We start from the raw sequence: 26,491 nt of genomic DNA, 5'->3' as shown, positions 1-26,491 counted from the left end.
TGTTAGCCACTCCTGAGATTTTCTCCAGTGATGCATTTAGGGCATCATCTACTTTGGCCCTGTAGGCGTGCTGTAAAATTGTCCAGGAGGTGTAATGCCTGGAGCTGGTTACAGGGCCTGAATGAATTAAATTGTACATGGCCAGCCTGTGGGTGAAAATCCACAACTGGCATAGGCAGCTGACTTTGTAGCACTCCTGGGCAAGAGCAGAATGCCCTGGCCACGCCATAGAGTCAGACTCTTGCTGGACTAGAAGCAGCTCCAGCCCAGAGTGCAGGAACTACATGGCTATTGTTGAGTGTGATGCAGTGGCATTGCCTCACACTGCAGATTGGCTTGTGCCATGCTTGCCAAAGGCTGGCCAGCACTATCCTAATCAACACCTCCCCCCCCCCCGCATTTTTCTCTCTCTAGAATCCTCTGTCTGTCGGACTGCAAGGAGCTAGTCTTATGGTAAGCTGTTGGCTGAAGTTTATAAGTGGCCTGTGCCTTTTGGGATTGGAAATGAATTAAAGGGGATGTTTGCTTTTAAAGATTGGGCATGAAGGTTGTCTCTTAATTTATCCTGTAGCTGCTGGGAGGCCAGGTTGGGCTTGATGTGTACAAAGTGTGTGCAAAGGGTGTGTGTGTACATGTGTACATGTACAAAGCACATTAGTTTGTAAATGGAAAGGAATGAGATACTATGCTGAAACGTTGGGAAAAATAGCTTCCAGGCCAGGATTAAGGGAAATAGGTTTGCACCTCCCTCTATAAGATGTTCTAGACCAGGGGTCGGCAACCTTTTTCAGCCGTGGGCCGGTCCACCGTCCCTCAGACCATGTGGTGGGCCGGACTATATTTTTTTTGGGGGGTGGGAATGAACGAATTCCTACACCCCACAAATAACCCAGAGATGCATTTTAAATAAAAGGACACATTCTACTCATGTAAAAACATGCTGATTCATGGGCTGGATTTAGAAGGCGATTGGGCCGGATCTGGTTGCCTACCTTAGGTTGCCTACCTCTGTTCTAGACAAAATGTTCTATGTCTCTGTGGATTAAGTTCCTTTTCTTTATTTTTGACTACTGAGCTGAGGTAATCTGTGCCAAGTAAAACTGAAATTTTGCAACCTAAACAGTATTTGCAAATTTACTAAATATTTCTCATGTTTTGCAAAATTCTGTCTTTAAAAGCTATTTTACATAATTTATTCTAGTTTTGCTAGTCTTCAAGAAGGCCGAGGAGCTATGTAGCTTGCTGAAATTTCTCTCTCTCACACACACACACAACACAGCACCATCGAAAACCTATTTAAACTACGCCTTTGGTACCTGAGATTCCAATTTGCATTATTCATGCAGTATGAAGCATATATTCACAACAGTGAAAACTGGAAATATGCTGTCTTTAAGAAAAAATATAAGATTCTTGAGTAGCTGAAATTTCCATCCAAGGTTGTGTTCCACTGGTGGTTGGTTGTTGTTCTGTACAATTGCAGCATAGACGTATCCCCATGTATTACCTCAAAGAGCTGATGATATTCGGGGGGGGGGGGGGGGCTCACTGGATCTGGCTGGGACAAATGTCGCCTGGGCAGGAAGAGCCAATGGTGGGAAAGGCCAGCCTGAGGGCCGGGACTAATTCCACACACTGATTTGAGTTAGCCAACTAAAGTTTTGCCTACAGGCATGTGGTATTTTTTTCTCTAAAACGCTTTCCCCATGTCACATCCTCTCCATAGCAAACTGTAGAGATCCTGCAGGCCAAAGTCAGCTCCCTGGACATAGCAACCCTGGACCAGGTGGAGGCAAGGCTACAGGTGAGTCTTTTTCAGCCGCAGCATTTAGGGCATGTGGAAAGGACTAAGTGATTTTGAAAGTTCTGGCAGGGTCTAGCTTTCCTAATGGCAGTTCTTCATTCCTAGAGCGTCTTGGGAAAAGTGAATGAGATTGCCAAGCACAAGGCCACAGTGGAGGATGCAGACACCCAAAGCAAGGTCAGATGTGTTTTCTCTCTGTAACTGGGCAAACGATAAAACCCACAGTTCCACTTTCTGTATTTGTATGAAAGCATCTTGTTGATTGACTCTGCCCAGTATACCTGAAGGAGCATCTCCACCCCATTGCTCAGCCCAGACACTGAGGTCTTCCTCTGAGGGTCTTCTGCTGGTTCCCTCACTGTGAGAAGTGAAGTTTCAGGGAACCAGGCAGAGGGCCTTCTCGGTAGTGGCGCCTTCCCTTCAGATGTCAAGGAGGTAAAGAACGACATAACACTTAGAAGGCATCTGAAGGCAGCCCTGTATCAGGATGTTTTTAATGTTTGATATTTTACCATGATTTATATATGTTGTAAGCCGCCCAGAGTGGCTGGGGAAACCCAGCCTGATGGGTGAGGTATAAATAATAAAAGTAGTAGTAGTAGTATTAGTAGTAGCAGCAGTAGTAAGGGCAGCATTGGCCTGCTATTACCGATCAGGTCAGTGTGATTTCCTGATCCCGGTGGCAAAGAGCACTGTGGGTTCATAAGGCTTCTGCCAACTCTGGAAGAGGAAGAAGGGTAGAGACTTATCAGTTGTGGATGTTCTGAACTAGCCAATGGGATAGATTCCCTGCCAGGCTGTGTCTTGGTGATTCACACACAAACACAACACCCTGGTAAATTAAAGACTGCAGCTCTTCTGTGCCCTAGAAAAGCCTGAATAAAGAAAAGGGGGTGACATTTGGGAATGGCTTACCACACAGCCTATGTCTTTTTTCACACGTGTGCGCATCATCTGATCACTCAACATGTGATGTCTGCCTGTTTTATTGTGTGAGCTGAGCTCCACCATAGAGCATAAGAACATAACGTTAAGAGCTGTGCTGGATCAGGCCCATCTAGTCCAGCATCTTGTTCTCATATTCGACAGCCAGCTCCCTACAAGAAGCTTGTGAGCAGGACCTCAGCACTGCATTTTGTGATGTGAACATTTTGTCTGGTGTTCAGAACTCTGCTGGCTCTTTCACCTGAGCAAGTCAGCATTTGATGCTGTAGTCACCAAGGGATGAATGCAACATGATTTGTGCACTGGCCCTTTGTTGACAGACTTCTGCTTTTGCCAGCCAAGCAATGAGATTGTGAGCAAAACTAAATTACATTTTGTCGTCAGTATGTGTATGTGTTCATGAACACATGGGAAGTTTTTTGGAGGGATGGTGATGGAGGAAGATGATTGGCCTAACGTTGAAGACCAGGTTCCCACTTGGATTCCCCCCTCCTCCTGATAACTTTCTGCCTCTCCTGCCCCATACAGGTGCATCAGCTCTATGAGACTGTGCAGCGCTGGAGTCCTCTGGCCAGCTCCCTCCCTGAGGTGGTGCAGCGCCTGGTAGCTGTGCGGCAGTTGCATGAGCAAGGTGAGCCTCTGAGCCAGACAGGGGCATTCTCTAACTCGGGAAGGCAGGAGAGTAGCCTCAGCCTTTGGGCCTCCCATTTTTGTTTATTTATTTTGCCATTGTCATTTTTTTCTATTTTTTTACACTTGAAACAATAACATTTCAAATAAAAGAAATACACAATTGATATTGACTCCCCTTCCCCTCCTTCTATTGTGCATTTTATTATTCCCCCCCATATTCTAATTTCTCCCTATATCTCATTTTCCTCTTCTTCACACTTACTGCTGAATTTATTCATTTTTTATGCTTAATTTATATCACACACAAAAATCGACAAAAACAATCCAAGATCAATACATATTACAAAAAAAGAAAAAAAATAGATTCATATACAACAGATTCTATTATGACTTCCGATTATTCTGTTACTGTTAACTTCTTAATATGTTTACACTATGTCTCTACATAATCCATAAAACATTTCTAATCTTCCTCAAATAGTTTTTTTATCCTGATCTCTTTTTATGTCTTTCAGTCCTGCCATTTCTATATATTCTGTTAACTTTGTCTGCCATTCTTCCTTCGTTGGTATTGTTTCTTCCCTCCACCATTCGAGACTTTGGGCCTCCCATTGCTCCAGTGAACTGGGTGGCTTTCCTTCCTGTCTCCAAGCTGACTTTTTGGTTCTTCTCTGTTGCAGCCATGCAGTTTGGGCAGCTCTTGACTCATTTAGACACTACCCAACAGATGATTTCTAATTCACTGAAGGACAACGCTTCTCTGCTGACACAGGTGGGTTTCGGGGCTTTGGTGAACTGCCTGTGGGACTACTCGGGTCTCTACAACCTGGCCAGTATGGATCGCATGGGTGCACCTAGTTGTGGGGAGAGCACCCAGCTGTATATTCCACTGTTTCTGAGAATAAACTGCAGCCGCTTCACCCTATAGCACAGATCCCTTTACCACAACTATGAGATGTAAACTTCGTAGTGCAATGTGCCTGAAGCCAGCTCCCCACAGAGCACGTCCTGCAGGATCCTGCCATTGTCCATTCTGTGGACATGACCAAACCAGCATAGATGTCACTGGGACAGGAGTGTAAACATGCTGGGAACGTGGGCTTGGGGGAGCACATCTCTGCTGGAAACTGTCCTGCCATACACGTTTAGAAAATGGCAACTTGGCTGCTTTAGAGCGGGAGTGAGACCTGTGGCCCTCCAGACGTTGTTGGACTTCTGCTTCCACCATCCCTGGCCACTTAGCCACGCTTGCTGGGGTTGGTGGGAGTTGGGAGGGGCTGCAGCTTCCCTGTTGCTGCTATAGAGAGTACTGCCACCCTGAGAGACAGCAGATTGAAAGCCAAAGTGTATGCGGACTATTTTGAAAACCATCTTGCGGCATTTGTGTGCCCTAAATAGAGCCAGGTGATTCATTGGTCTGGCTCACATGCTGGTAGGTAACCATGGTGGAACATGTTCCCTTCATCTGCTCAGGCAAGCCCTCCATATGGCTGGTGTCTATCCATGTTCTCTCCCTCCATCTCTCTCTAGGTTCAGAAGACTATGAAGGAGAACCTGGCTACCGTGGAGGACAATTTTGCCACCATTAACGCACGGGTGCAGAAGCTTGCCAAGTGAATCCCCTTAACAAAGTCTACAAAGGCAGGAACTGAGGTTTGCCTGCTGTCCAAATAAGCACTAACCGCTCCGTCCCTTCCCTACCTCTGTACCTTTTCTCGTGTGCACTTAGTGGGAGTTCAGCCTTGATGAGGGCTGGTGGACTGAGTGCTTATCTCTGTTAGAGGGCAGGTGTGTGCGCCCCCCCCCCCCACCTCTTGCAATGCTTTGCACCCCTGTGGCAATTGATGCTGACTGCAGAGGGCAGTGTTGCATTCCAGATTGGAGGGAGGGTGTGCTAGAGAGGGAACCAACTTTGCGTATCCACCTGGGAAGTTGTACTCACTGCTGCTTGGCTCGGAGCCTTCTACTTGGAAAGATTATCTTACCTCTCAGCCTGGCATGGAAGCAGATTGTATTGTTGTATAATTATTTACTGTCATTAAACACTTATGCTTAGTGCTCTGTACTTGGTTTTTTTGTGTGTGTGTGGAACAGGTTGCATGTGCTTGTCTTGTCTTTCTGTAATCTCCAGATTGTGCTCTTCATGAAGGAGAAGGTTGCCAGTGGCTCTTAGTTACAATGGCTTTTGGCTCGTCCAGAAACACTTTGGCAATGAGTATGAGGTGCTTGGAGAGGAGCATCAGGTGAGGTCTGTTGCTCCCTTGCTCTTGTTCTGGGCTTCCCAAAGACATCTAATGCCCTCTGTGTACAACAGGGCTAGATGGGCCTTTGGTGTGATCCAGAGAGCTCTTCTTAAGTTCCTGTCCCATTTCACCCTTGGGAAGTCTGCACAAGCTCTTCCAATCTCCTCTCCTATGGTGAAATAGCACAGCCTACACTGAACTCCCAGGACTGAAGTGACACCACTTCACATATTACATTCAGGGTGGAGGGATTTATTCACTGCTGCTCATTCGGAATAATCTATGCTGGGTAGCAGTCGCATTGACTAGGAGGTCACTGCTAAAGCTGTTTGTTATTACAGCAGATACTGATTGTGTGATATACAGTGGTACCTTGGGTTACAGATAATTCAGGTTACAGACTCCGCTAACCCAGAAATAGTACCTCGGGTTAAGAACTTTGCTTCAGGATGAGAACAGAAATTGTGCCGCAGCGGCACGGCGGCAGCAGGAGGCCCCATTAGCTAAAGTGGTGCTTCAGGTTAAGAACAGTTTCAGGTTAAGAACGGACCTCCAGAATTAATTAAGTTCTTAACCCGAGTACCACTGTACAGCTTCAGAGACTCACATAACAGAAGCCCTGTTGGGCTGTGGCTGACTAGTGCATGGCTACTCCATTATGTTTGAATTTCTTCCCCATCCATCACCTCTGAAGAGCCAGCTTTCAATATATCATGAGATAAGCAAATATACTAGGAGCTGTGCCTCTGCCTGCCTGCTGTGTTCACTAACCCCCACATTAACTCCCTAGAGCTTCCCCTTCCCACCCTCGTACAACTATGGTGGTTGGCATCCTTCTGTCTTGAGAAACAAGGGAGTGTGCCGCCAGGGGTGAAACCAGCGCTGAAGCCAACGGTGACCTCCCTGGGGCACAAGCCTGGGCAGTGTGTCTGGAGGTCCTGGGCTGCCCAGACCCCCCCCCCCAGCCTCACTGATGTTTTCCAAAGGAAAGCAGAGCAATAGGTTTGGCATCAGCTTGGCTGCAGGAGTTGCTGGAAGGAGGCAGACGAGGAGCCATCCAGCCGCCTTAGGGACTCCACTTAAGATTTGTGTAGGGTTTACTCCTTAGCCTTTTCCTGTCCCAAAAATGTCCCGCAAGGCAGCAGAGGTTTAGGATCAGTGTTTTCCTTCTCTTAGATGAGGCTGAGGAGCCCAATCTACTTCTCATTTCCCTCTACAGTATGTGCAAAATTCACCTCTTGTAGCTCACATAACTAAGCTCAATTTTCACCTTCCAAACCCCATTTCTGAAGCCACTTCTATTCTGCAACACCCCCTCTGCGCCCATTTTCACCTTCACACCCATGTTGATTCTTCCTCCTTTTAGGCAACCCCCACCTTGCACACGATCCACTTCCATGGTAAACTCCTGCATCTGCCTCTTTCCACACTGGACTACTTAGTGACTAAGCACCTTTTTCACCTTCTGCCAAATTACAAAACCACCATCTCTTCCTATTCTTCAGGCCCTTGCATGCACTTGCTTTCATTTCAGGGCAGGGCAGCAGTTGAAGAAGGAGCAAAAAGGGTTTTCTTGTGTGTGTGTGTTTCTTTGTGGCTGATTAGCTGCTCTCCCTGTGCAAAGGTCAGAGGGGGCAGGGTTTCTGTTGAGGCAGGTGATTAGCTGTGGGAGGAGCTTATCAGAGCTTGCAGGGCAGCGGCAGTTTGATCCATCTTTTAGATTTAGGGGAGCTAGTCTCAAACGTTTGTTGGGGGAGACCTAGGTTTTTTTGTGGGGGGAGTTATTTGTCCTGTCTTCATGCTTTTGATGATGGAGGACCGCTGTAGCCACCCCCAACGACACTTTCTCAAGATGGAGGGGGAGGGAACAGCTGCAGTCGCCTGTGGTTCCTGCGCAATGTTTGCCATCTTGCCAAAGGTTGCAGGCAGCTTTACCTGCAGCAATTGCATGTTGATTGTCCTCTTAAAAGACAAAGTCCAGCAACTGGAGGAACGTGTAGCTACGCTCCAAAGAATTAGAGAGCTGGAGCTCTTCTTGGAAGCAACAGAGCACACCGTCTCCACCAAGGAGGAGACAGGGGACTCCCCTGAGAAGGAGGCTAGTTCACCAACACAGGAGCCAGATATATGGAGAAACGTGACTCAAAGAAGTAGGAGGCCCAGGGTTCGCTCTGATTGTTTAGAAATACACAATCGCTTTGAGGTCCTCTCCCCTAGCATGGAAGATGAAGAGCAGACTCCATTTGAGGATCTCTCCCTCATTACAGTCGATCAGGTATATGAAGACGAGCAGCAAAGTCAGTCCTCAGGGAATGTGCAGGCGACCTTGGAACGGACAGCTCACGGAAGAACCCCGACCAAACAAACATAAGAGGAGGCGTGTAGTGGTGATAGGGGATTCCCTACTGAGGGGAACAGAAGCAGTGATCTGTGGGCCTGACAAGATGTCTCGGGAAGTGTGCGGTCTCCCCGGGGCTAAGATCCAAGATGTAACTGAACGACTGCAAGGAATCATAAAACCCACTGACAAATACCCTTTCCTCTTGGTTCATGTGGGAACTAATGACACTGCAAGCAATAGCCTCCAGAAGATCAAAAGAGACTACGAGGCTCTCGGCAGGAAATTGAAGCAATTAAATGCACAAATTGTCATCTCATCTGTCCTCCCAGTTGAACGACGTGGCCCAGGGAGAGAGGGAAAAATAGTGGAAGTGAACAGCTGGCTTCGCAAATGGTGTAAACAGGAACGGTTTGGATTCTTAGATCACGGACTGCAGTTTCTTGAAGATGGACTTCTGGCAAGCGATGGGCTGCACCTCACAACGGTTGGGAGAAATGTTTTTGCCAAAAATCTCAGAAACCTCATCAGGAGGGCTTTAAACTGACTAATGTGGGGGAGGGAGACAGTGCTCCTGAAGGTAGGAGTCTATCAATTGATGAAGATGATCATCCAAATGTCATAGACCAAATGGAGCAAACAGCACGCAGACCTAGTGGTGGGAGGAAAAAATCCTTAAATAAGAGACACGGGGGAATGATTAATGGACTTCAATGTCTGTACACTAATGCGCAAAGCATGGGAAATAAACAAGATGAGCTTGAGCTCTTGGTACAGCAAACTAAATATGACATAATAGGCATCACTGAAACCTGGTGGGATAAGTCCCACGATTGGAATGTAATAATGGGGGGATACAATCTATTTCAGAGAAACAGACCAGACAAGAAAGGAGGAGGAGTGGCGTTATATGTCAGGGATGTGTATACCTGTGAAGAGATCCAAGATTTAGAACCTCAAAGCCAAAGTGAGAGCATTTGGGTCAAAATTAAGGGAGAGAAGAATAACAGTGACCTCATTGTGGGAGTTTACTATAGATCCCCAAGCCAAACGGAGGACATAGATGATGCCTTCCTGGAACAGATGGCCAAGCATGCAATAGGAAGGGAGATAGTAGTAATGGGGAACTTCAATTACCCGGATATTTGTTGGATGTCAAACTCAGCCAAGAGCATAAGGTCAAACAGATTCCTCACTGGCCTTGCAGACAACTTCATTGTCCAGAAAGTGGGAGAAGCAACAAGAGGAACAGCCATTTTAGATCTGGTCCTAACCAATGTTGATGACCTGGTTAGTGGGGTAGAAGTGGAAGGATCATTAGGCGCGAGTGATCATGCTCTTCTGAAGTTTACTATACAGTGCAAAGGAGCAGCCAAGCATACTAGGACTCAATTTCTTGACTTTAAGAAAGCCGACTTCATAAAACTTAGGGAAGTGCTGGGTGAGATCCCATGGACAGTAATACTAAAAGGAAAGGGAGTTCATGATGGCTGGGAGTTTGTTAAGAGGGAGATAGTAAAAGCACAACGTCAGGCAATACCAATGAGACGGAAACATGGAAGGTGCCTAAAGAAGCCAGGGTGGCTATCTAAAGAACTTTTAACTGAGTTAAGATTAAAAAAGGATGTGTACAAAAAATGGAAAAGGGGGGAAACCACCAAAGAGGAATTCAAACAAATAGCCAGCACGTGTAGACACAAAGTCAGAAAAGCTAAAGCACAGAATGAACTCAGGCTTGCTAGAGAGGTTAAAAGCAACAAAAAAGGCTTTTATGGGTATGTTCGTAGCAAAAGGAAGAACAAAGAAACAGTGGGGTCAGTCAGAGGAGAAGATGGTGAAATGCAAACAGGGGACACAGAAAGGGCTGAACTCCTCAATGCCTTCTTTGCCTCAGTCTTCTCTGATAAAGAAAACAATGCCCGACCTGAAGAATTTGGAGCAAAGGATTCAGCAGAGGAAACACAGCCCAGAATAACTAAGGAGATAGTACAAGAATACTTGGCTAGTTTAGATGTATTCAAGTCTCCAGGGCCAGATGAACTGCATCCAAGAGTATTAAAAGAACTGGCAGATGTGATCTCAGAACCACTGGCAGTCATCTTTGAGAATTCCTGGAGAACAGGCGAAGTCCTGGCAGACTGGAGGAGGGCAAATGTTGTCCCTATTTTCAAAAAGGGGAAAAGAGAGGACCCAAATAATTACCGCCCAGTCAGTCTGACATCAATACCAGGGAAGATTCTGAAGCAGATCATTAAGCAAACAGTCTGTGAGCACCTAGAAAGGAATGCTGTGATCACCAATAGTCAGCATGGATTTCTGAAAAATAAGTCATGTCAGACTAACCTGATCTCGTTTTTTGACAGAATTACAAGCCTGGTAGATGAAGGGAACGCAGTGGATGTAGCCTACCTTGACTTCAGCAAGGCATTTGACAAGGTGCCCCATGATATTCTTGTAAAGAAGCTGGTAAAATGCGGTCTTGACTATGCTACCACTCAGTGGATTTGTAACTGGCTGACTGACCGAACCCAAAGGGTGCTCATCAATGGTTCCTCTTCATCCTGGAGAAGAGTGACTAGTGGGGTGCCACAGGGTTCTGTCTTGGGCCCGGTCTTATTCAACATCTTTATCAACGACTTGGATGATGGACTCAAGGGCATCCTGATCAAATTTGCAGATGACACCAAACTGGGAGGGGTGGCTAACACCCCAGAGGACAGGATCACACTTCAAAACGACCTTGACAGATTAGAGAACTGGGCCAAAACAAACAAGATGAATTTTAACAGGGAGAAATGTAAAGTCTTGCACTTGGGCAAAAAAAATGAGAGGCACAAATACAAGATGGGGGACACCTGGCTTGAGAGCAGTACATGTGAAAAGGATCTAGGAGTCTTGGTTGACCACAAACTTGACATGAGCCAACAGTGTGACGCGGCAGCTAAAAAAGCCAATGCAATTCTGGGCTGCATCAATAGGAGTATAGCATCTAGATCAAGGGAAGTAATAGTGCCACTGTATTCTGCTCTGGTCAGACCTCACCTGGAGTACTGTGTCCAGTTCTGGGCACCACAGTTCAAGAAGGACACTGACAAACTGGAACGTGTCCAGAGGAGGGCAACCAAAATGGTCAAAGGCCTGGAAACGATGCCTTATGAGGAACGGCTAAGGGAGCTGGGCATGTTTAGCCTGGAGAAGAGGAGGTTAAGGGGTGATATGATAGCCATGTTCAAATATATAAAAGGATGTCACATAGAGGAGGGAGAAAGGTTGTTTTCTGCTGCTCCAGAGAAGCGGACACGGAGCAATGGATCCAAACTACAAGAAAGAAGATTCCACCTAAACATTAGGAAGAACTTCCTGACAGTAAGAGCTGTTCGACAGTGGAATTTGCTGCCAAGGAGTGTGGTGGAGTCTCCTTCTTTGGAGGTCTTTAAGCAGAGGCTTGACAACCATATGTCAGGAGTGCTCTGATGGTGTTTCCTGCTTGGCAGGGGGTTGGACTCGATGGCCCTTGTGGTCTCTTCCAACTCTATGATTCTATGATTCATTTCCCATGCCTCCTGCGCTCTGCTTTTTTGAAACCCCCTTCCTGTTCTCAACTCTCTGTTGCACACAAATCACCCGTTTCCATGCTGTAGCCTCTCTCCTATTGTGCATCTTGCATGCACATATCATTTTCACCTTCACTTCCTTTTCTCTTGGTCCTCCTTCCTTCAGCTCTCCCTTGCACACAGACCACCACCCTATTTCCATCTCATCCGGTGGTCTGACTTAGTTTAAGGCAGGGTGTTTTCAGCCTCTTAAAAATACGGGCTGCACACCACCCTGCTTCCAGAGCTGTGAGCTGAGCTGACAAAAGACCAACCCCATAAGACTTTGTTTTAAATACATATTTTAATACTTGATACAAAACACACACACACCCCCAAAAAAATAAACAAGTAAAGAAACAGTAACTTCGATCTAAGCGGCAAAATATTTTCATCTGTTAAATTAAAAGTCGCTCCCATAGAAAAGCTACAATTCACAATTGTGTAATTGTTTTTTTTTTTTACAAAACAAAATTTAAGCTCGAAAAAGGAAAATAGTTCCCCCCCTCCAAATTCCTTTTTAAAAATTTTATTTATACAAAACAAAGGCCGAAGTTGGTTGGTTGGTTTGAAGTGCACAGGGGAGGGGGAGACAGCGCGAACTGTACAGTATCTACACAGTGCTTTTGCATAATCCGTCAAGATTCTCAACCAGACATGGGGGCAGGTGGTGGTGTACTTGGGGCATGGAGCGTTTTGGTCGTTCAGAGATGAAGGCTGTAGTGTGTATGTTTGCAGGGAGGGGGCTAGAGAAGCAGGTGCAGGGGCAAAGCTGGGCCAATTCTAGTTAGAGCACAAACTCCTCCTTTCCCTGGCCAACGACCTGAGTGTTCTTTTGAGGATTTCTATAGAGAGAGAAAAATACGCAGGCAAAGGTTGCTTTTTTGTTTGTGTGTGTAAAGGGGGGGGGGTGAGAACATGAAGCCCTACCAGTCCCAGGAGCCCAACTAGAGCCAAGGAGAAGAGCAAGTCCAACTCATCAGCCAGACTTTGCCTCGTGGCCACTCTCTTTCAGTAGCGTCTCAATGGAGGTGTGTGGGGGGGGAGTGTGGTGGCGGGGAGTGAATGAATTGCTGAAGTATGGAAGGGAACGAATCCTCCCTTCAAAAACGTGGCTTCTTTTTCCTTATTGCTTTGTACCTTTAGCACAGGGGCCAGGATCTTGTGTGTGTTTTTGGCAAGGCAGAGAAAGAGAAAGAGACTGATTCTTGTATTAAAACCCTGAGCTGGTTCTCACCTGGGTGCTAAAGCGCACACAGGTCTGAGGTAAGGTGGGAAGTGAAAGGGCCAGGATGTCCTCTTCCGGGAGCACGTGGCCCTTGCTACTCCTGCTGAGGTTCTGAGATTCAACCGAGGGGGGGAGGGAGGGGAATCTCGCCAGCGTCAGGGGAAGGGGCAGCTACTACACAGCGGCAAGGGACTCCCCGTCAGGTCATTGAAAGAAAGAAGAAAAGCTTCCAAGAAGTGCTATGGGTGTGTCCAGCTCTAGTGCTCCTTTTGCTCCCATCCCAGCCTTTGCTCCCACCCACCCACATCCCAAAACAAATGCTGTGACCAGAGATGCACCTTGTGCTTTCAGGGGTCCCTTTTAGGAGAGATTCGGGACCCAGGCAACTGGTGAAGCTACAACACATTCACGGCTAAGGCGCAAAGAGCCCAGCAGCAGCAGCCGATCCTCTTGCTGGTATTTCCCTCCCCTCGCCCCATGTCCAGGGGGTGGGCACCAGAGATTAAGGGGGTGGGGGGGGGAGAGAGAGAGAAGCCAGAGGTGTCCTAAGCTCTGATCACCTAGGAGCGAGGGGGGTCTCCGGTTCAGGCGGTGCTATGTGGGCAGTTTCCTCCTCCTGTTTTTCACGGGTCGGCCAGGCCGTGGCCGACGAGCAACAGTGTAGTCAACCTAACAGAAAAAGAGAAAGAGAGTGAAGGGGGTGTTTAAAGCTCGGCTTCCTAAGTGGGCAGAGCTCAGAGGCAGGAGCTGCATCCACGCCAATGCAGGGGATGCTCCTGTTATAAATAAAGTCCATTTATTTCCAGGGCGTAAAAAGAGGGAAGGGGTGTGGAAGAAGGAAGGCAGAGGCAGAAGGCAAAACGCCCCATAAAACAGAAGGGGGGTGTACATGCAACAATAAAACTTAACTCTGCAGTGGGTACTAAAACTAAAAGGTATAGCTAAGGCAAGCTGGGACAGCCCTAGTCCAGTGATAATAGTAGGAAGGGTGGGAATAGGATGGAGTGCAAAAGAAATCCCTTCTTGGGTCCAGGCAGCAAACCAAGGGGAAGGGTAATAGCTCAGAGACAGAGCATATGTTTGGCATGGCGAAGGTCTCTAGGCTTCTACCACTGAACTGTGAGCCTCCCATTAAGATGAGTGCTAAGAAGAGATGCGGGCTGATGATGTATCTTTCTGGAGAACTCTCTTCTCAGCTTTGGGGTTGTAACAGAAAAGGCCTTGCTAATTCTCTTTGCCAATTGCTGAAACAAAAAACTGGTTTGTTTCGGAGGGTTGATGCGAATATGAACACATAATGAACACCCAATACTCTGTCCTGCTGGCAAAACTGTACTGTAGCAGAGTGGAAAACTAAATGGATTTTGGCAAGAGGTGGGAGGGGTGAAGCAGTCAATGCAGGTGTCATTGCTGCTGGCAGAATGGGACAAGACAACCAATCTTGCCAATGGGGCACAATCCAGTTCTCCAGCACAAGCCCCACTGAAGTGAATGAAGCTTTCCCAGCAGACTGTGGCAATGGCTATTTGGTAGATTGCAGATTTTTCCCCTCATGGAAATCCAGATTCCCATCAATGTGTCCTTACAAGAATGACATACTCTACCCATCTCTGCTGTTGAGATCATCTTCAACAGCCCTATTCCACCTTCCCTCAGCGGAGAAGCAGGGCTTGCAAAAAGTTGTGCCTCCCTTTCCTGGACTGGGGCACAAGGAAGGCACTTCCATTTCTGAGCACTGTCACCAGAGCAATGATGTCAGCTTTTGCTCCAAACAATTTCTCCCATTTGGCAACAAAAAGGAAAGGCCAGTATCCTCTAATTTAGGGCAAGCTTCCAATGTTCCTCCAGCTGCTTTCATAGTCCCTCAGTGCCCTGGAGTCACCCTCCCTTGGGAATTTCCCCTGGTGACTTCATCAGCTTCAGCCAGCTTCCTGTCAGCTTCTCTTGGGTCCTGCTGCCCTGTGGTTCGAGGGAAGATGTCCAGAGAACCACTTATCCCAGCCTCTGCCCTTCCTGGGATCTGCTGACGTTGCTGCCTCCTCACAGGTCCTTCTCTGGGCTTGTCCTGTTGATATCCAGTGATGGGTGTGTTGGCCCGTTTCTTCTAAAAGGCCTTTGGACATGGAGATAATGGCTGGCAGGGGGAGAGGTATGATGGCTTTGCTGCTGTAGGTACAGGTTTCTACCCTGTTTTTGTGCACACAGCTTTGAGCTTAAAATACTTAAAATCATCATGTTCTAAGCTGCCTTAAGCACTTTCAAAAAGTGACATGGAAATGTTTTAAACAAAGAATAAAATCACCAGGGCATGGGAGTGATAATGTAAAATTGTAGGACACCTTTTAAGTCTTCACTTTTAGTTGAATTTGCATTTTCTTTTCTCTGGTGGTTTTGTTTTTTGCTCATCCCCAAAATGTAGAAAGCTTTTTGATCAATTGTTTATTTTAAACTGAAAACACAGAAATCCTGATGAAGCCAATGGACACCAGAAGCCAGACTCTTCCATTTGCGGCACAATCAGATCCACAGTGTATTGATATTTTTACTTTTCAGAGACAGTAAGTGCTTTAAAGGAAATGATTATCTGACATAAATTGTGGCAATGAAGTGGGGGGTGGCCACTTGTGCATTGCCCCAAAATAGGAAAGGCATCACCCTCACCACCAAAAAAGGGACAAAAGAGGGCACATATTTGTGCAAAAAAATTACAGGTGCTGATAAATATGTAACAATGCAAATTTAGGAACTACTGTAATTGGAACATAAATGCATCTTGTCAGGGTGGGAAAGACTGTGACCATGTGAGCTGTGTGTGCCTGCTCAGTCGGCTGTCCAGGTGCCAACTTTCCATGGGCAATTTCAATGCGATTATCTTCTAGAAAATCCTGTTAGGAGAAGCCTCCTTACAGTTTCTCATCTTTAAACTGGCCTTGGACCAGACCGCCCTTCACCCAGAGGACTGACCTCTGTAAGGCAGGACACATGGCTGCTCCACAATGAAGCCACAGGGGAGCAGCAAGAGGAAGACCCGGGGTTAGTTTGACAGAATACAGGCCATTGCCTGCCCCTGTGTGTAGCAGGGGTGGTGGCTGAGAGAGGCTTCTCTGCTCTATTACGCCTCCTTGGTGCCACCCAGTGGTGTTTCACTGTGGGCCAAAAGGTCTATCATGCTCTAGGACCCAGGGAGCAGCTTGGAGGAACCCTCGCTGGCCGCCTGTGACCTTGAGAAGCACTTTGCCGAGAAAATAGTTTGCCTCTGCTCTGACTTGGGTGCCACGCGGGGGTGCATGAGGTTGTGGCTTGTGGTTGGCATCTCTTTCACCCCAAGCAGTTGGTTGAGTCTTTGCGACCTACAAATGTGGAGGCTTGGAGAAGTGCATGGTTAACCCTTTCCCGCTAGGTGTTGGGCTGTGTGTGGTGTCCAGGCACATGGGAGGAGGGAGAAAGCAGCCTTGCTGCAAGACAGATTAGTGCCTACCACTCTGAAGGAGGTGGCATTGGGGTGGGGTGGGGTGGCACTTACCAATGGGCTGGGCCCTGGATCAGCACTGGGACCCCGGATCCGTGTAGCTTCAGGTCGGGCGCTGGGCCGGGCACCACTGCAAAAAAACAAGGGTGGATTAAAGAGAAGGAAGACACTTTCAGTGGCCCCCAACCTTGCTCTAGCTTCTGCCATGAGCCCCATCCTTTCTGGGACATGGTCCTCACCTGCTTTTTCTCCTCCGGCCACGTCGGGCTGGTCGCCTTCCAGGAGGGCCCTGCAAGAAGGATGACTGGAAGGTGAGCATCTGCATCTCCTCCCCCTCCTCCTGCTCCCAGCGTCCTTGGAGCCATCCATTTGCCCACTCATCTCCACCCAGTTTGTCCATCTTCCAATCCCTGGACTCCTCAGGACCACTATGCAAAGGACACTTTGAATATCCCACAAGGCTCATGTGCTCCCCTGACCTCTTCCTACCAAGCGGCCCTGAAGAGCTCTGTCAATTTTAGTTTCATAACAAGCTAACTTCAAACTCACTGACTTATTAAACTGGTCCGTCTTTTAGAAACCAGAACCCCCAGTTTGAATGCTAAACTGAGATAAAAGTGAGACTTGATGGACACCCTCTTCCTGGCTATGCAAGGGTGTTGGGCGTGAGTGCGCAAACCCAATGCTTCATTCAGACTGGTTGAGGCTTGTATGTGAAGCTCCCTAGCAGCCTCACTGAACACTATTGCAACTCAGCCTGGAACAGGCCCTTCATAGCCAATGCAGAAGCAAGGGCTCAAACCAGAGGCATTCCTTATGCTGAAAACAGCAGCATTAGAAGCGCATTGGTGCACAAAGGCCTCAGGTCTACCTAGTCCAGCATGTGGTGTCCAACTCAGATGGCCAGCAATATGGATGGGTAGCTGTCCATCATGGCAGAGCCATCCCATTTGTCCGCAGCATCAGGAAAGCAGGAGACAGCTTGCCTCTGAATAGCAAGGGGGCCTTGCAAGCTGTGCTCCCTCCCCCACCCCTTAGCCAAGTCACGGTGGAGCCCATTTCCCAGTCACCCCCTGTCCCCCTTGTTTCGGCACCTGACGTACCTTTATCTCCTGGACAGCAAAAGGGCCCGCTTGGCTTTCAGCACTGCTGGCCACCATCTCCCCGTTGCAGCGCCAGGCGGGATGGGACGGGTGCCCTGCGCCCAAGTCGGGAAGCTGGCCGTTGAAGTGCCGCCTGCCCCTGCCCCGCCCGCCCCCTCGCCGTCCAGACTTGCCGCCCCGCCCCGGCCCCCGAGAGAGGCTGCTGCCGGAGTCTCCGTTCAGGTCTTCCGCGCCGCGACGGGGCCGCTTGAGCGGGGAGCGCGAGCTGCTGGCCTCCTGCCCCAGGGGGGCCTCCTGCTGTCCTTGCCTGGCTGGCTCGAGGGCTCTGGGCGGCTCTAAGGCACTTGTAGGGGCAGCGTCCGTGCAAGGGGGGGGCAACGCAGTGTTGTGGCCTGGCTCCGTCTCTGCTGCAGGGGCCCCGCTGGCCAAGGCTGGGGCTGGGGCTTCACTCGGTTGCACGGACTTCTCTGGGACGCCAAAGCCAGAGCTCAGCTGGCAAAAAGAGACAAGACAGCGGAGGAAATCCGTCAGAACTCTGCAAAGACTGCTTCTCCAAAAGCGTATTTAAATTCACTTCTGCTGAGTCCATTAAAGCTGGCCTCAGTATTCAAAACATTCGTCTTTTCAGCAACACCCTGTGTTACTATTTCTTTCCCAAAGTCCAGCGGTGGGGAACCTGTGGTGTTTCAGAAGATGTTGGACTCCAACTCACATCAACCCTGACCATTGGTCATGCTGGCTGGGGCTGATGGGAGCTGGAGTCCAGCAGCACCCAGGGCGTGCCTACCCCTGCTCCCAAAAAGACAGAGGCTCTATTTTCCTGCTTCAAGTGCTCATCTCACCTTGCTTCTTTTTAATCCTTCGCCATCCCAGTGAACCAGCCTATTGGACAGTGTTGGGCTTTGACTAAGGAGATCCAGGGTCTAATCCCCACTCTGGCCTAAAATACATGTTACATGTAAACACACATGAACAAGAGCCCAGGAAAACCCTATCCTGATGGGTGGCAACTCCCCACCCTCACACTTCTGATCACCCTTACCGAAATCAGCTTTTCCTTCTAAAACAGCTGTTGACTACTGTCAATTATGTACTTTAGGCCTTGCCCCTGGCACTCACTCTTCACCTCACAGAGTTGTCAAGCATAACACTCCTAACCCATCCTATAACATTCTAAAATAGCCCAAATATAGCAAAGTAAGCAATGCTAATGCAGCATATTTGTGTACATTTGTGAGTTTAAAAACACTCAAAAGCATTTTCCCCAAGTACTGAATCTGGGGGGTGTTTCTGAACGCTGCCTCACCCTTGGAAGCCGCATACAGCCCTCGGCTCTCCACTTACTTGCAAGCTCTGGAGGAGGCAGGCCAGGGGGTTGGAGGTGGCCAGCAGGGGCAGCTGCCCTTGGAAAAGCTGGAGTCCCAGTGGCCCTTGCAGGCTGGGTGGCAGAAGCGGCTGCTGGGCCTGGAGAAGAGGGTTTCCAATCAACGATGGGCTGGAGCCTGGGTTCAGCCCTGACAGGTCACCTACATGGTGGAGAGAAGGAGGCCAGGCCGTGAACAATGTCACTCTCACACAACCGTCCCCAGGGTGCTCCAAGGTGCCTCACCGCAAGAGCTGTAACAGCACCTGTTTTCGTATGTTCTCTACCCCTGCCCAATATATACTGACTAAAGGACTGTCCCTCCAAAAGGGTGAAAGCGACTTCTACACATACACCTGCTGTCAACTGCAGTGGAATAATTTAGACATGTGCAGCTGCATGTACATAGAGCTCTTCCACATTTCCGCCTTCAAATACTTCTGGAATCCAAAGCCTGAAAACGTGAGAGCCCAAAATACCCCCAAAAAATGGGGGGGGGGAGCCTGTTCCCCTCAAGATCTTGCTGGACTACAGCTCCCATCATCCCTGGTCCTAGGCCATGCTGAGAGGGGCTGATGGGAATTGGAGTCCAAACTTCTGGAGGGCCTGAGTTTCCCAGCCTTGGATCAAGAGGGAGAATGCAAGTAAACAGAAGTCAGAGGGGTGTTTCCCCATCACCACCTCAATGAGCTGACTGGGTGACCTTGGCCACATGTTTTTTTATTGTCAGTTTGGCTCCTTTCATGGTTTCTGTTGCCGGGTGTCTGTGTGTGTGTGTGTGAGACCAGACCCTATGTGGAGCATTAATGAATGCATAGTATCAGAGTGGCTGTGATTCCTTTTCAACTAGAGGCCCAAATAATAAACCAGAATGGGTGGAAGGGCCAACAATATAAAGCTGTAAAAGCAGGACTATTTCTTTCTGCCGTGACACAACTACATCCAGGCCCTGTTCAATCCCAGTCCCACCATTTCAGACAGGTTAGTATGTGGCTGCAGCTCCTGCTAGCTCCCCCCCCCCGCCCTGTCGTGCCTTAACTTCTTCACCTTCCCAGGAGTTGGCCCTGCAGAAAGAAGGGGTTTAACTCACCCAGAAGTGTGGTGCTCAGCAGTGGGTTCACAAGCTGAGGCATCAGGGGATGCAGCCGCCCTGAGGTGCTAGGGGCGCCCTCAGTAGTCGTCGATGTTGCGCTGGTGGAGGTAGGTGCCACAGGAGTGCCAGCCAGGCCAGTCTGGGGCGGAAGAAGCAGCGGAGGGTGAGGTGGGAACCAAGGGGCAGGGCAAGCCCAGCAGCTGATTTGGGGAGAGCGCCTGTTGCTATGGCTCAGTGTTGCCACATCCCACCCTCTGCAGAATTTTTGTTCTTTTAGAGCAGCCGTGCTTGCTCCTATCTGTGCAATATGGCAGGTCAGCTGAGCCTGCAAATGTCGATCTCATTCTTCATTATTAATTCCTGGCATTCCATAACACTACAGCATGACCAAGAATGAGACCCAGACACAGGGCACTAGGAGCAAAGCGGGCATGTAGCTCCCAGTCCCACATGGATCTTGGAGAGCCCTTTGCTTACTAGCCCCTCGCTAGAGAGTAAATGCCTGTCTTCTGCTCTTGATGCTACACTTCGGCATTACACTTTGGGATGCTATTTTGGTGAGGGCAGAGCTCTGCCTCCCATCCCCCGACGCTGGATGTCCTAGCAATGATTGGCAGGGATTCTGTGGGCAGAGTTGCACTGCACCCCTCTGTAGTATTTGAGGGGTATAGAATCACTCCACCCACATGACGATGGACAAATTATGGAAACTCCTTGGGCCATGGATGTTGTTTATGGGCCTCTGCAAAGTGGCACCATATAAAATAATAACTGTTCCACCATTAGTTTAAAAGAAAGACAGAAAACATTGCTTTTCAGGTGTGTGCAAGCCCCATGCTTCCTGCGGCTGTCATCTCCTCCTCCCACCTGCTTTCAATCTGTGACCACATTGCAAAAGGCCCCTTTAAGAGTTTTGAGCCTGGCTGGTATTCACTAAATGCAGTTCCTTCCATTCCACCCTCCCTCCTCCCCAGTGCCCTGTGAGAGGAGAAGCTGCACCTGTGCAACTTCTACCTTCCTCTTAAAAGGAACAAGCAGCCCCCGGCAAACCCCGCCTACAGTTTTCTTACCTGTGGGGGGCCTGGCCCAGGGTCAGAAGGGCCTAGGCTGGTCGCCAGCAGTGCTGAATTTAAAGCTAGGACAGCTGGAGGGGTGGAAAGTGCTGGGAAGAGCAGGGGCTGCAGAGTTTCATGGAGGCCAGTGAAGGGCTCCAGCAGGGGCTCTGTGGCGGCTGCCTCCCTCTCCACCTCGCACGTCGCCTCTGGCAGCCCCAGCAGCGATGCCAGGAGTCCGCTGGGTTGGTGCAGCAAATCCAGGCTGGGCAGCACCAGAGGGAGCAAGGGCTGCCCCTCGGGGTCCCCTTGCAGGTTCAGAGGCGGCAGTGGCGTCTCCGGGCCCAGCGTCAGTGAGAAGGGGAAGGAGCCCAGTGGGAGCAGCCCGGGAGGTAGAGCGTTCCCAAAAGGCAGCGCCTGCTCCTGTGCCAGGAAGGGGAAGGGGTCGGCGCCCGAGGCCACAGGGCAGCCCAGGCCCCCGCCTTCCATTGCACTGGTGGGGACAGGGCTGGCTGCCGGCGGGGCTTTGGGAGTCAGAGGTGAAGCGGAACTGGCACCTAGAAAGGGACAAGAAAGGCACAGACACTGAGGAAGAGCAACGCGGCGCCTCAAGGACTCTCTCCCCAATACACTGTCCCATGCTTGCCCTTTCCCAGAAGGGCTTGTTCAGAAGAGGCCCACGAGAGGCCTGGTTTCCATGTATGCTCAGAAGGTGATCCTGCTGAGCTCAACGGAACTTATTCCTTCGTTAAGCACGTGCAGGACTGCAGCTTAATTCACCACCTTCTTTGCAGTTGGGTGGCAGACAAAATTCAACAGAGGATGCTTATCTCAGCATGGCGCTGCCTGCACCTCTACATTTTTTGCCATGCAATTATTTCAGGCTCAAGAGACCTGTGTCTTCCCCACCAACCCATGGAATTATAATAATCCTGCTTCTGAGGCATCAGATAGACAGTCTGGCTATGAAGTCTTCTGTGACACTGTAGAGCACCTCCTGAGACACCACCATCCAGCCACTCAGTTCTGTTCGGCTCCCCATTAGGGTAGCCAGCCTTTAAACTTGCCCCTTAACAGCAGTCTGATCTGTATACACCAGCAAGCGGCAAGGTTCATCTCCCAGCTCAGAAAAGTCCCCCTGCTAATTGGAGTCCCCGTGGTATAGAGCAGGAATGGGGAATTAGTGGTCTTCCGGATGTTCTTGGACTCCAATTCCCATCAGCCCCAGTCAGAATGATTAATGGTCAGGAATGATGGGAGTTATAGTCCAGCAACATTTGGAGGACTCCATTTCCTACTCATGGTAGGGTGGATAGGCTAGCTACATCACAGCCAGGAGTTGAACTTAGAAATCAAAACCCTCTATACTCATAACAGCATTTAGGGCAGCAGCCCCTGCAATAGATTGAGGTTGAATCCTGACAAGACAGAAGTACTGTTTTTGGGGGACAGGAGGCGGGCAGGTGTGGAGGATTCCCTGGTACTGAATGGAGTAACTGTGCCCCTGAAGGACCAGGTGCGCAGCCTGGGAGTCATTTTGGACTCGCAGCTACCCATGGAGGCACAGGTCAAATCTGTGTCCAGGGCAGCTATTTACCAGCTCCATCTGGTACGCAGGCTGAGACCCTACCTGCCCGCAGACTGCCTCACCAGAATGGTGCATGCTCTGGTTATCTCCCGCTTGGATTACTGCAATGCACTCTATGTGGGGCTACCTTTGAAGGTGACCCGGAAACTACAACTAATCCAGAATGTGGCAGCTAGACTGGTGACTGGGAGCGGCCGCAGAGACCACATAACACCGGTCTTGAAAGACCTACATTGGCTCCCAGTACGTTTCCGAGCACAATTCAAAGTGTTGGTGCTGACCTTTAAAGCCCTAAACGGCCTTGGTCCAGTATATCTGAAGGAGCGTCTCCACCCCCATTGTTCTACCCAGACACTGAGGTCCAGCACCGAGGGCCTTCTGGCGGTTCCCTCACTGCGAGAAGCCAAGTTACAGGGAACCAGGCAGAGGGCCTTCTCGGTAGTGGCGCCTTCCCTGTGGAACGCCCTCCCACCAGATGTCAAAGAGAACAACAACTGCCAGACTTTTAGAAGACATCTGAAGGCAACCCTGTTTAGGGAAGCTTTTAATGTTTGATGTATTATAGTATTTAAAAAAAAAATTGGAAGCCGCCCAGAGTGGCTGGGGAAGCCCAGCCAGATGGGCGGGGTATAAATAATAAATTATTATTATTATTATTATTATTATTATTATTGAGAGCACCCTCCCTGTGGAAGTGAGGGAGGCAAGCACCAACATTGGACAGATTTCAGCATGACATGAAAACATTTTCATTTCAAGAATTTCTGGTAGGTTAATTTTACATAGTCACCTTTTGATACGCTACTGATTTATTTACGATGAATATCATTCTGTATTTTATTCTACTGTAAATCACTTAGAAATCTTTGAGTATAGGTGATTCATATAAATATTTTGAACAAAATAAATAGTGTGCTGAGCTTTGCTCTGAGCTGGTCAGCATCTCTCAGCCTAAACTGCCTCACAGGGTTATCGGGAAGATGACACGGCATGGCAAGGCCACCATGTACTTCATTCTGAGCTCCTTTGAGAAAGGGTGGGATAAAAAGTGCAACAAAGAATTTCTACAACTCAGAAATTTTTCTGCAGCTGGATGCTGAGAATTATTTGATGTTCATCTTTTTTAAAGAGCAAAGTAAAGGAGCAGGTGAGGCTGTTACTTTCCTGGTTAGCTAACGCCACTAGACTCTCCCTGGCTCTTTTGCTAGCACTTGCACCATGCTCCACCTACAAGATGATGAACATCAAATAATTCTCAGCCTCCATCATAGCTCAGCTGCAGAAAAATACAAGGCTTTGTTTCTGGCTGGCTTCTACGCCAGGTATAGGATGAAGATGAAGTCGGTGCAGTGGAAGAGAGGAGGGGCAGTGTACTTTGTGTCATGGGAGGGGCCACAGCACAATGGCAAAGAACATATTCCACATGTAGAAAGCCCCAGGCTCAGTCCCTGCCATCTGAAGACAGGGCTGGGAAAGTGCTGTATCCAGACCCTAAGAGCTGCCGCAATGAAAAATGCTGTCCTCACTAAATTCCGTCTTCTGCACAGCTATTAGACATGCAGGGGCTCTCTCCCCTACTTTGCACCTGGTTACTCTTACTGAAGCTCCTCTTAATACAACGTCTGCTGCACAGCTGTGCGGAGGCAGCAATAGCCAGTTCCTTGGTTGGACAAGCAAAACTGTTCTGTGAGCCAGAAGGGCTCTGCCTTTATGGAAGCGCTGCTGACGGCTACGGAGAAGGAAAGAAAAGATTGCCCACTGCTAGCATCCAAGGTGTGCAAACCACCTTCTGCACATTGCTGTGCTTTCTTGGGAGCATCCACCTATGTGGCTTTTTTTGCCATGATAGGAGGGACCCCTGATGCTAACATGCTTTGCTGCCAAGTTCTGGGAGTCAGTGGTGATGCCCACTGGGGCTGCTGGGTTGGAAGCAAGGCAGCCCAGCAGCAGGTAGAGCCGATGACAGGCAAGGATAGCTAATGCTAGTGTGTCTTCATCCTCCCTGCAAGAGCAAGACTGAGATGGAGGAGTCTAGCAGGCAGTGCCACGCCCTAAACTGGATAGGCCAGTGGGGCCTGGCTGAGGGCAGAGTGAGGTGGGTGGGGCAGCACCACCCCATTTGCCCTCCCCTGCCATGAACCTTTCTTCTTCTTCTTGATGCTAAATAGCAGACACAAAGGAACCTCTATCAGAATGTGGTTTGGAAGGCAAGAGGTTAAACGATGTCTCCCCCAGGGTGATCCTGCTGAAAAAATCCCCCCTTCCTTGCAAAGCTACTAAGTGCCTCGGGAGGGATTCTCCCTGTGCAGGGAAGGGTTAGAGTTCCCCAACTCTGTAGTCCAGACTGGGGGAAACCCACCTGCTAGTTAGAGCAGTGTGGCAGAATTTGCATGGATGGTTGATGTAAACATGCAGTTTGGGCTGGAGGAATGAGCTCCAGGTGCAAAACGGAAGCATCCTGGCTGACTGGTAGAGCATCTGCTTTGCATGCAGAAGGTCCTGACATCTCTTGGGAGGCCCAGAATGTTCCCAGTCTGAAACCCTGGCAGGACACTGGCAGTCCGCATGCAGACAGCACTTAGCTAGAGGGACCGGTGATCTGCTTTAGTATAAGGCAGCTTCCCCTGTTCCTAGCAGCACTGGTGAAAGGAGGTAGGCAGAAAGTACAAGTACAGAAAAGGGGAATATGTGACCCTTTGGATGTTAAGGACTCCCATCAGTCCAGCCAGCGATCAGGAATGATGGGAGTCACCTGGGGGGCTGTGGCCCCTGCCCCTCCCAAAAACCTCCCTAATGTAAGGTATAGGAACAGTTTGCAAGCAAGGGAATCCACCATTTCTGGACAATGTTTCCAGAATATTGATTGGAAAGAGTACTAACTTTTTTCTTTTAGCAGAGATAAGTACAGGGGCTCGGGCCTACATGGGAGCCCTGTTTTCTGCCATGAAAGACACCCCTGATCCTTTATGATTATGTAAATAGTAGCACCAATGTGCATGTTGCTTCACAGAGTGTAAGAGAACTGGTCCCTGCCCCAGTGATCTTGGTCTAAAATTCAAGAGAGGAGAAGACAAGAAGGGCAATGGAGGCGTGGGGGGGGGGGGAATTGTGATTCTAATTCTGAATTCTAAATCTGCGAGAGTTTTGGTGCTGAGGGAAAGTCCATGGGTTCCTTTTGCCATCTTTTCATTATTACTTCATAGCTCATATTTATTCCTGCATTGCAGGGGGTTGGACTAGATGACCACTGAGATCCCTTCCAACTGTACAATTCTATAAGCTATTTCTGTGAAGAAGGGCAATGGGGTCAAAGTGAAGCTCAGAAAAATCATTGTGTAAAACCACGATGTGTCTTGCTGTTTGGGACATGCTCTTTAAAAGGCCAAGGATAGAAAGGAATGGGCAGTGCCAAGCAGCCAGGGCTGAAGGGGAGAAAATGTGGGTCTGTGTCGGACCAGACCGACAGTGCTTGCAAGACTTCTGCCGACGTCAGTGGAAGACAACCTTCCTACCTCTCTAGCAGGGAGAGAGGCACTCACACGTCTCCCCGCTTCTTTATCCACAGTGTCTGAAACCACCCTGCTTGCTTAGTTTTTCTTTTGCACTCAAAAGACTATGCATTCATTATGCAAGCAATACTTCCAGCTGCCTTAGGGAGGTGGTAAGCAGGACCATGACACTGGTTCTGCTGAGGGACCTGAACACCTTCCATCCCAGCTGGTCATTTAAAGCAGGTGTGGGGAATCCGGACCAGGCTTGAATGCAGTCCTCCTGGTCTCTCTATCTGGCGCTTGGAAGCGCACAACTACCCCAGCCACCTCTTCCCTCCCCAGGCCACCCTCTCCCTAACCCTGCTTGGAACCCTCTTTGACTGTTTTCCCCTGACTAGAATCTGCCAAGGAACTCTGATAATGCCTCTGGCGTATCTGGGTGGAGGAAACAGGTGTGTGTGGAGAAATTAGCCTACTGCACAGAGATAAGATGCACATTAGTAGTTCTGCTCCCCATCTCAATTATGAACTCTCCTATTTAAAAACTG

At 49.0% G+C, this 26,491-nt stretch overlaps 2 protein-coding genes across 3 annotated transcripts in view; one reads left to right on the top strand and one right to left on the bottom strand.

Moving 5' to 3' along the window:
- Positions 1–5,437, top strand: part of DCTN2 (dynactin subunit 2) — a 40,391-nt gene extending 34,954 nt beyond the window's left edge. For both annotated transcript variants that reach the window (XM_080990268.1, XM_080990269.1), the window contains 6 exons: positions 415–453; positions 1,727–1,804; positions 1,910–1,981; positions 3,278–3,380; positions 4,063–4,154; positions 4,913–5,437. In XM_080990268.1, the coding sequence (XP_080846394.1) occupies positions 415–453; positions 1,727–1,804; positions 1,910–1,981; positions 3,278–3,380; positions 4,063–4,154; positions 4,913–4,999 (471 nt within the window). In that variant the 3' untranslated portion in view covers positions 5,000–5,437. The remainder of the gene's footprint in view (positions 1–414; positions 454–1,726; positions 1,805–1,909; positions 1,982–3,277; positions 3,381–4,062; positions 4,155–4,912) is intronic.
- A 6,404-nt stretch (positions 5,438–11,841) lies between these two features.
- Positions 11,842–26,491, bottom strand: part of MBD6 (methyl-CpG binding domain protein 6) — a 28,773-nt gene continuing 14,123 nt past the window's right edge. Inside the window, exons 7-13 of the mRNA XM_080989754.1 lie at positions 20,883–21,421; positions 19,810–19,951; positions 18,701–18,882; positions 17,357–17,848; positions 16,493–16,542; positions 16,308–16,383; positions 11,842–13,453 (exon numbers count right to left, since the gene is read on the bottom strand). Coding sequence (XP_080845880.1) covers positions 13,379–13,453; positions 16,308–16,383; positions 16,493–16,542; positions 17,357–17,848; positions 18,701–18,882; positions 19,810–19,951; positions 20,883–21,421 — 1,556 coding nt within the window. The 3' untranslated portion in view covers positions 11,842–13,378. The remainder of the gene's footprint in view (positions 13,454–16,307; positions 16,384–16,492; positions 16,543–17,356; positions 17,849–18,700; positions 18,883–19,809; positions 19,952–20,882; positions 21,422–26,491) is intronic.

Source organism: Podarcis pityusensis, assembly GCF_964106645.2.
Source record: "Podarcis pityusensis genome assembly, chromosome: 2".
Taxonomy (NCBI): domain Eukaryota; kingdom Metazoa; phylum Chordata; class Lepidosauria; order Squamata; family Lacertidae; genus Podarcis; species Podarcis pityusensis.
The sequence above is the reverse complement of the archived record's forward strand: the minus strand, read 5'-3'. Positions and strand labels throughout refer to the sequence as shown.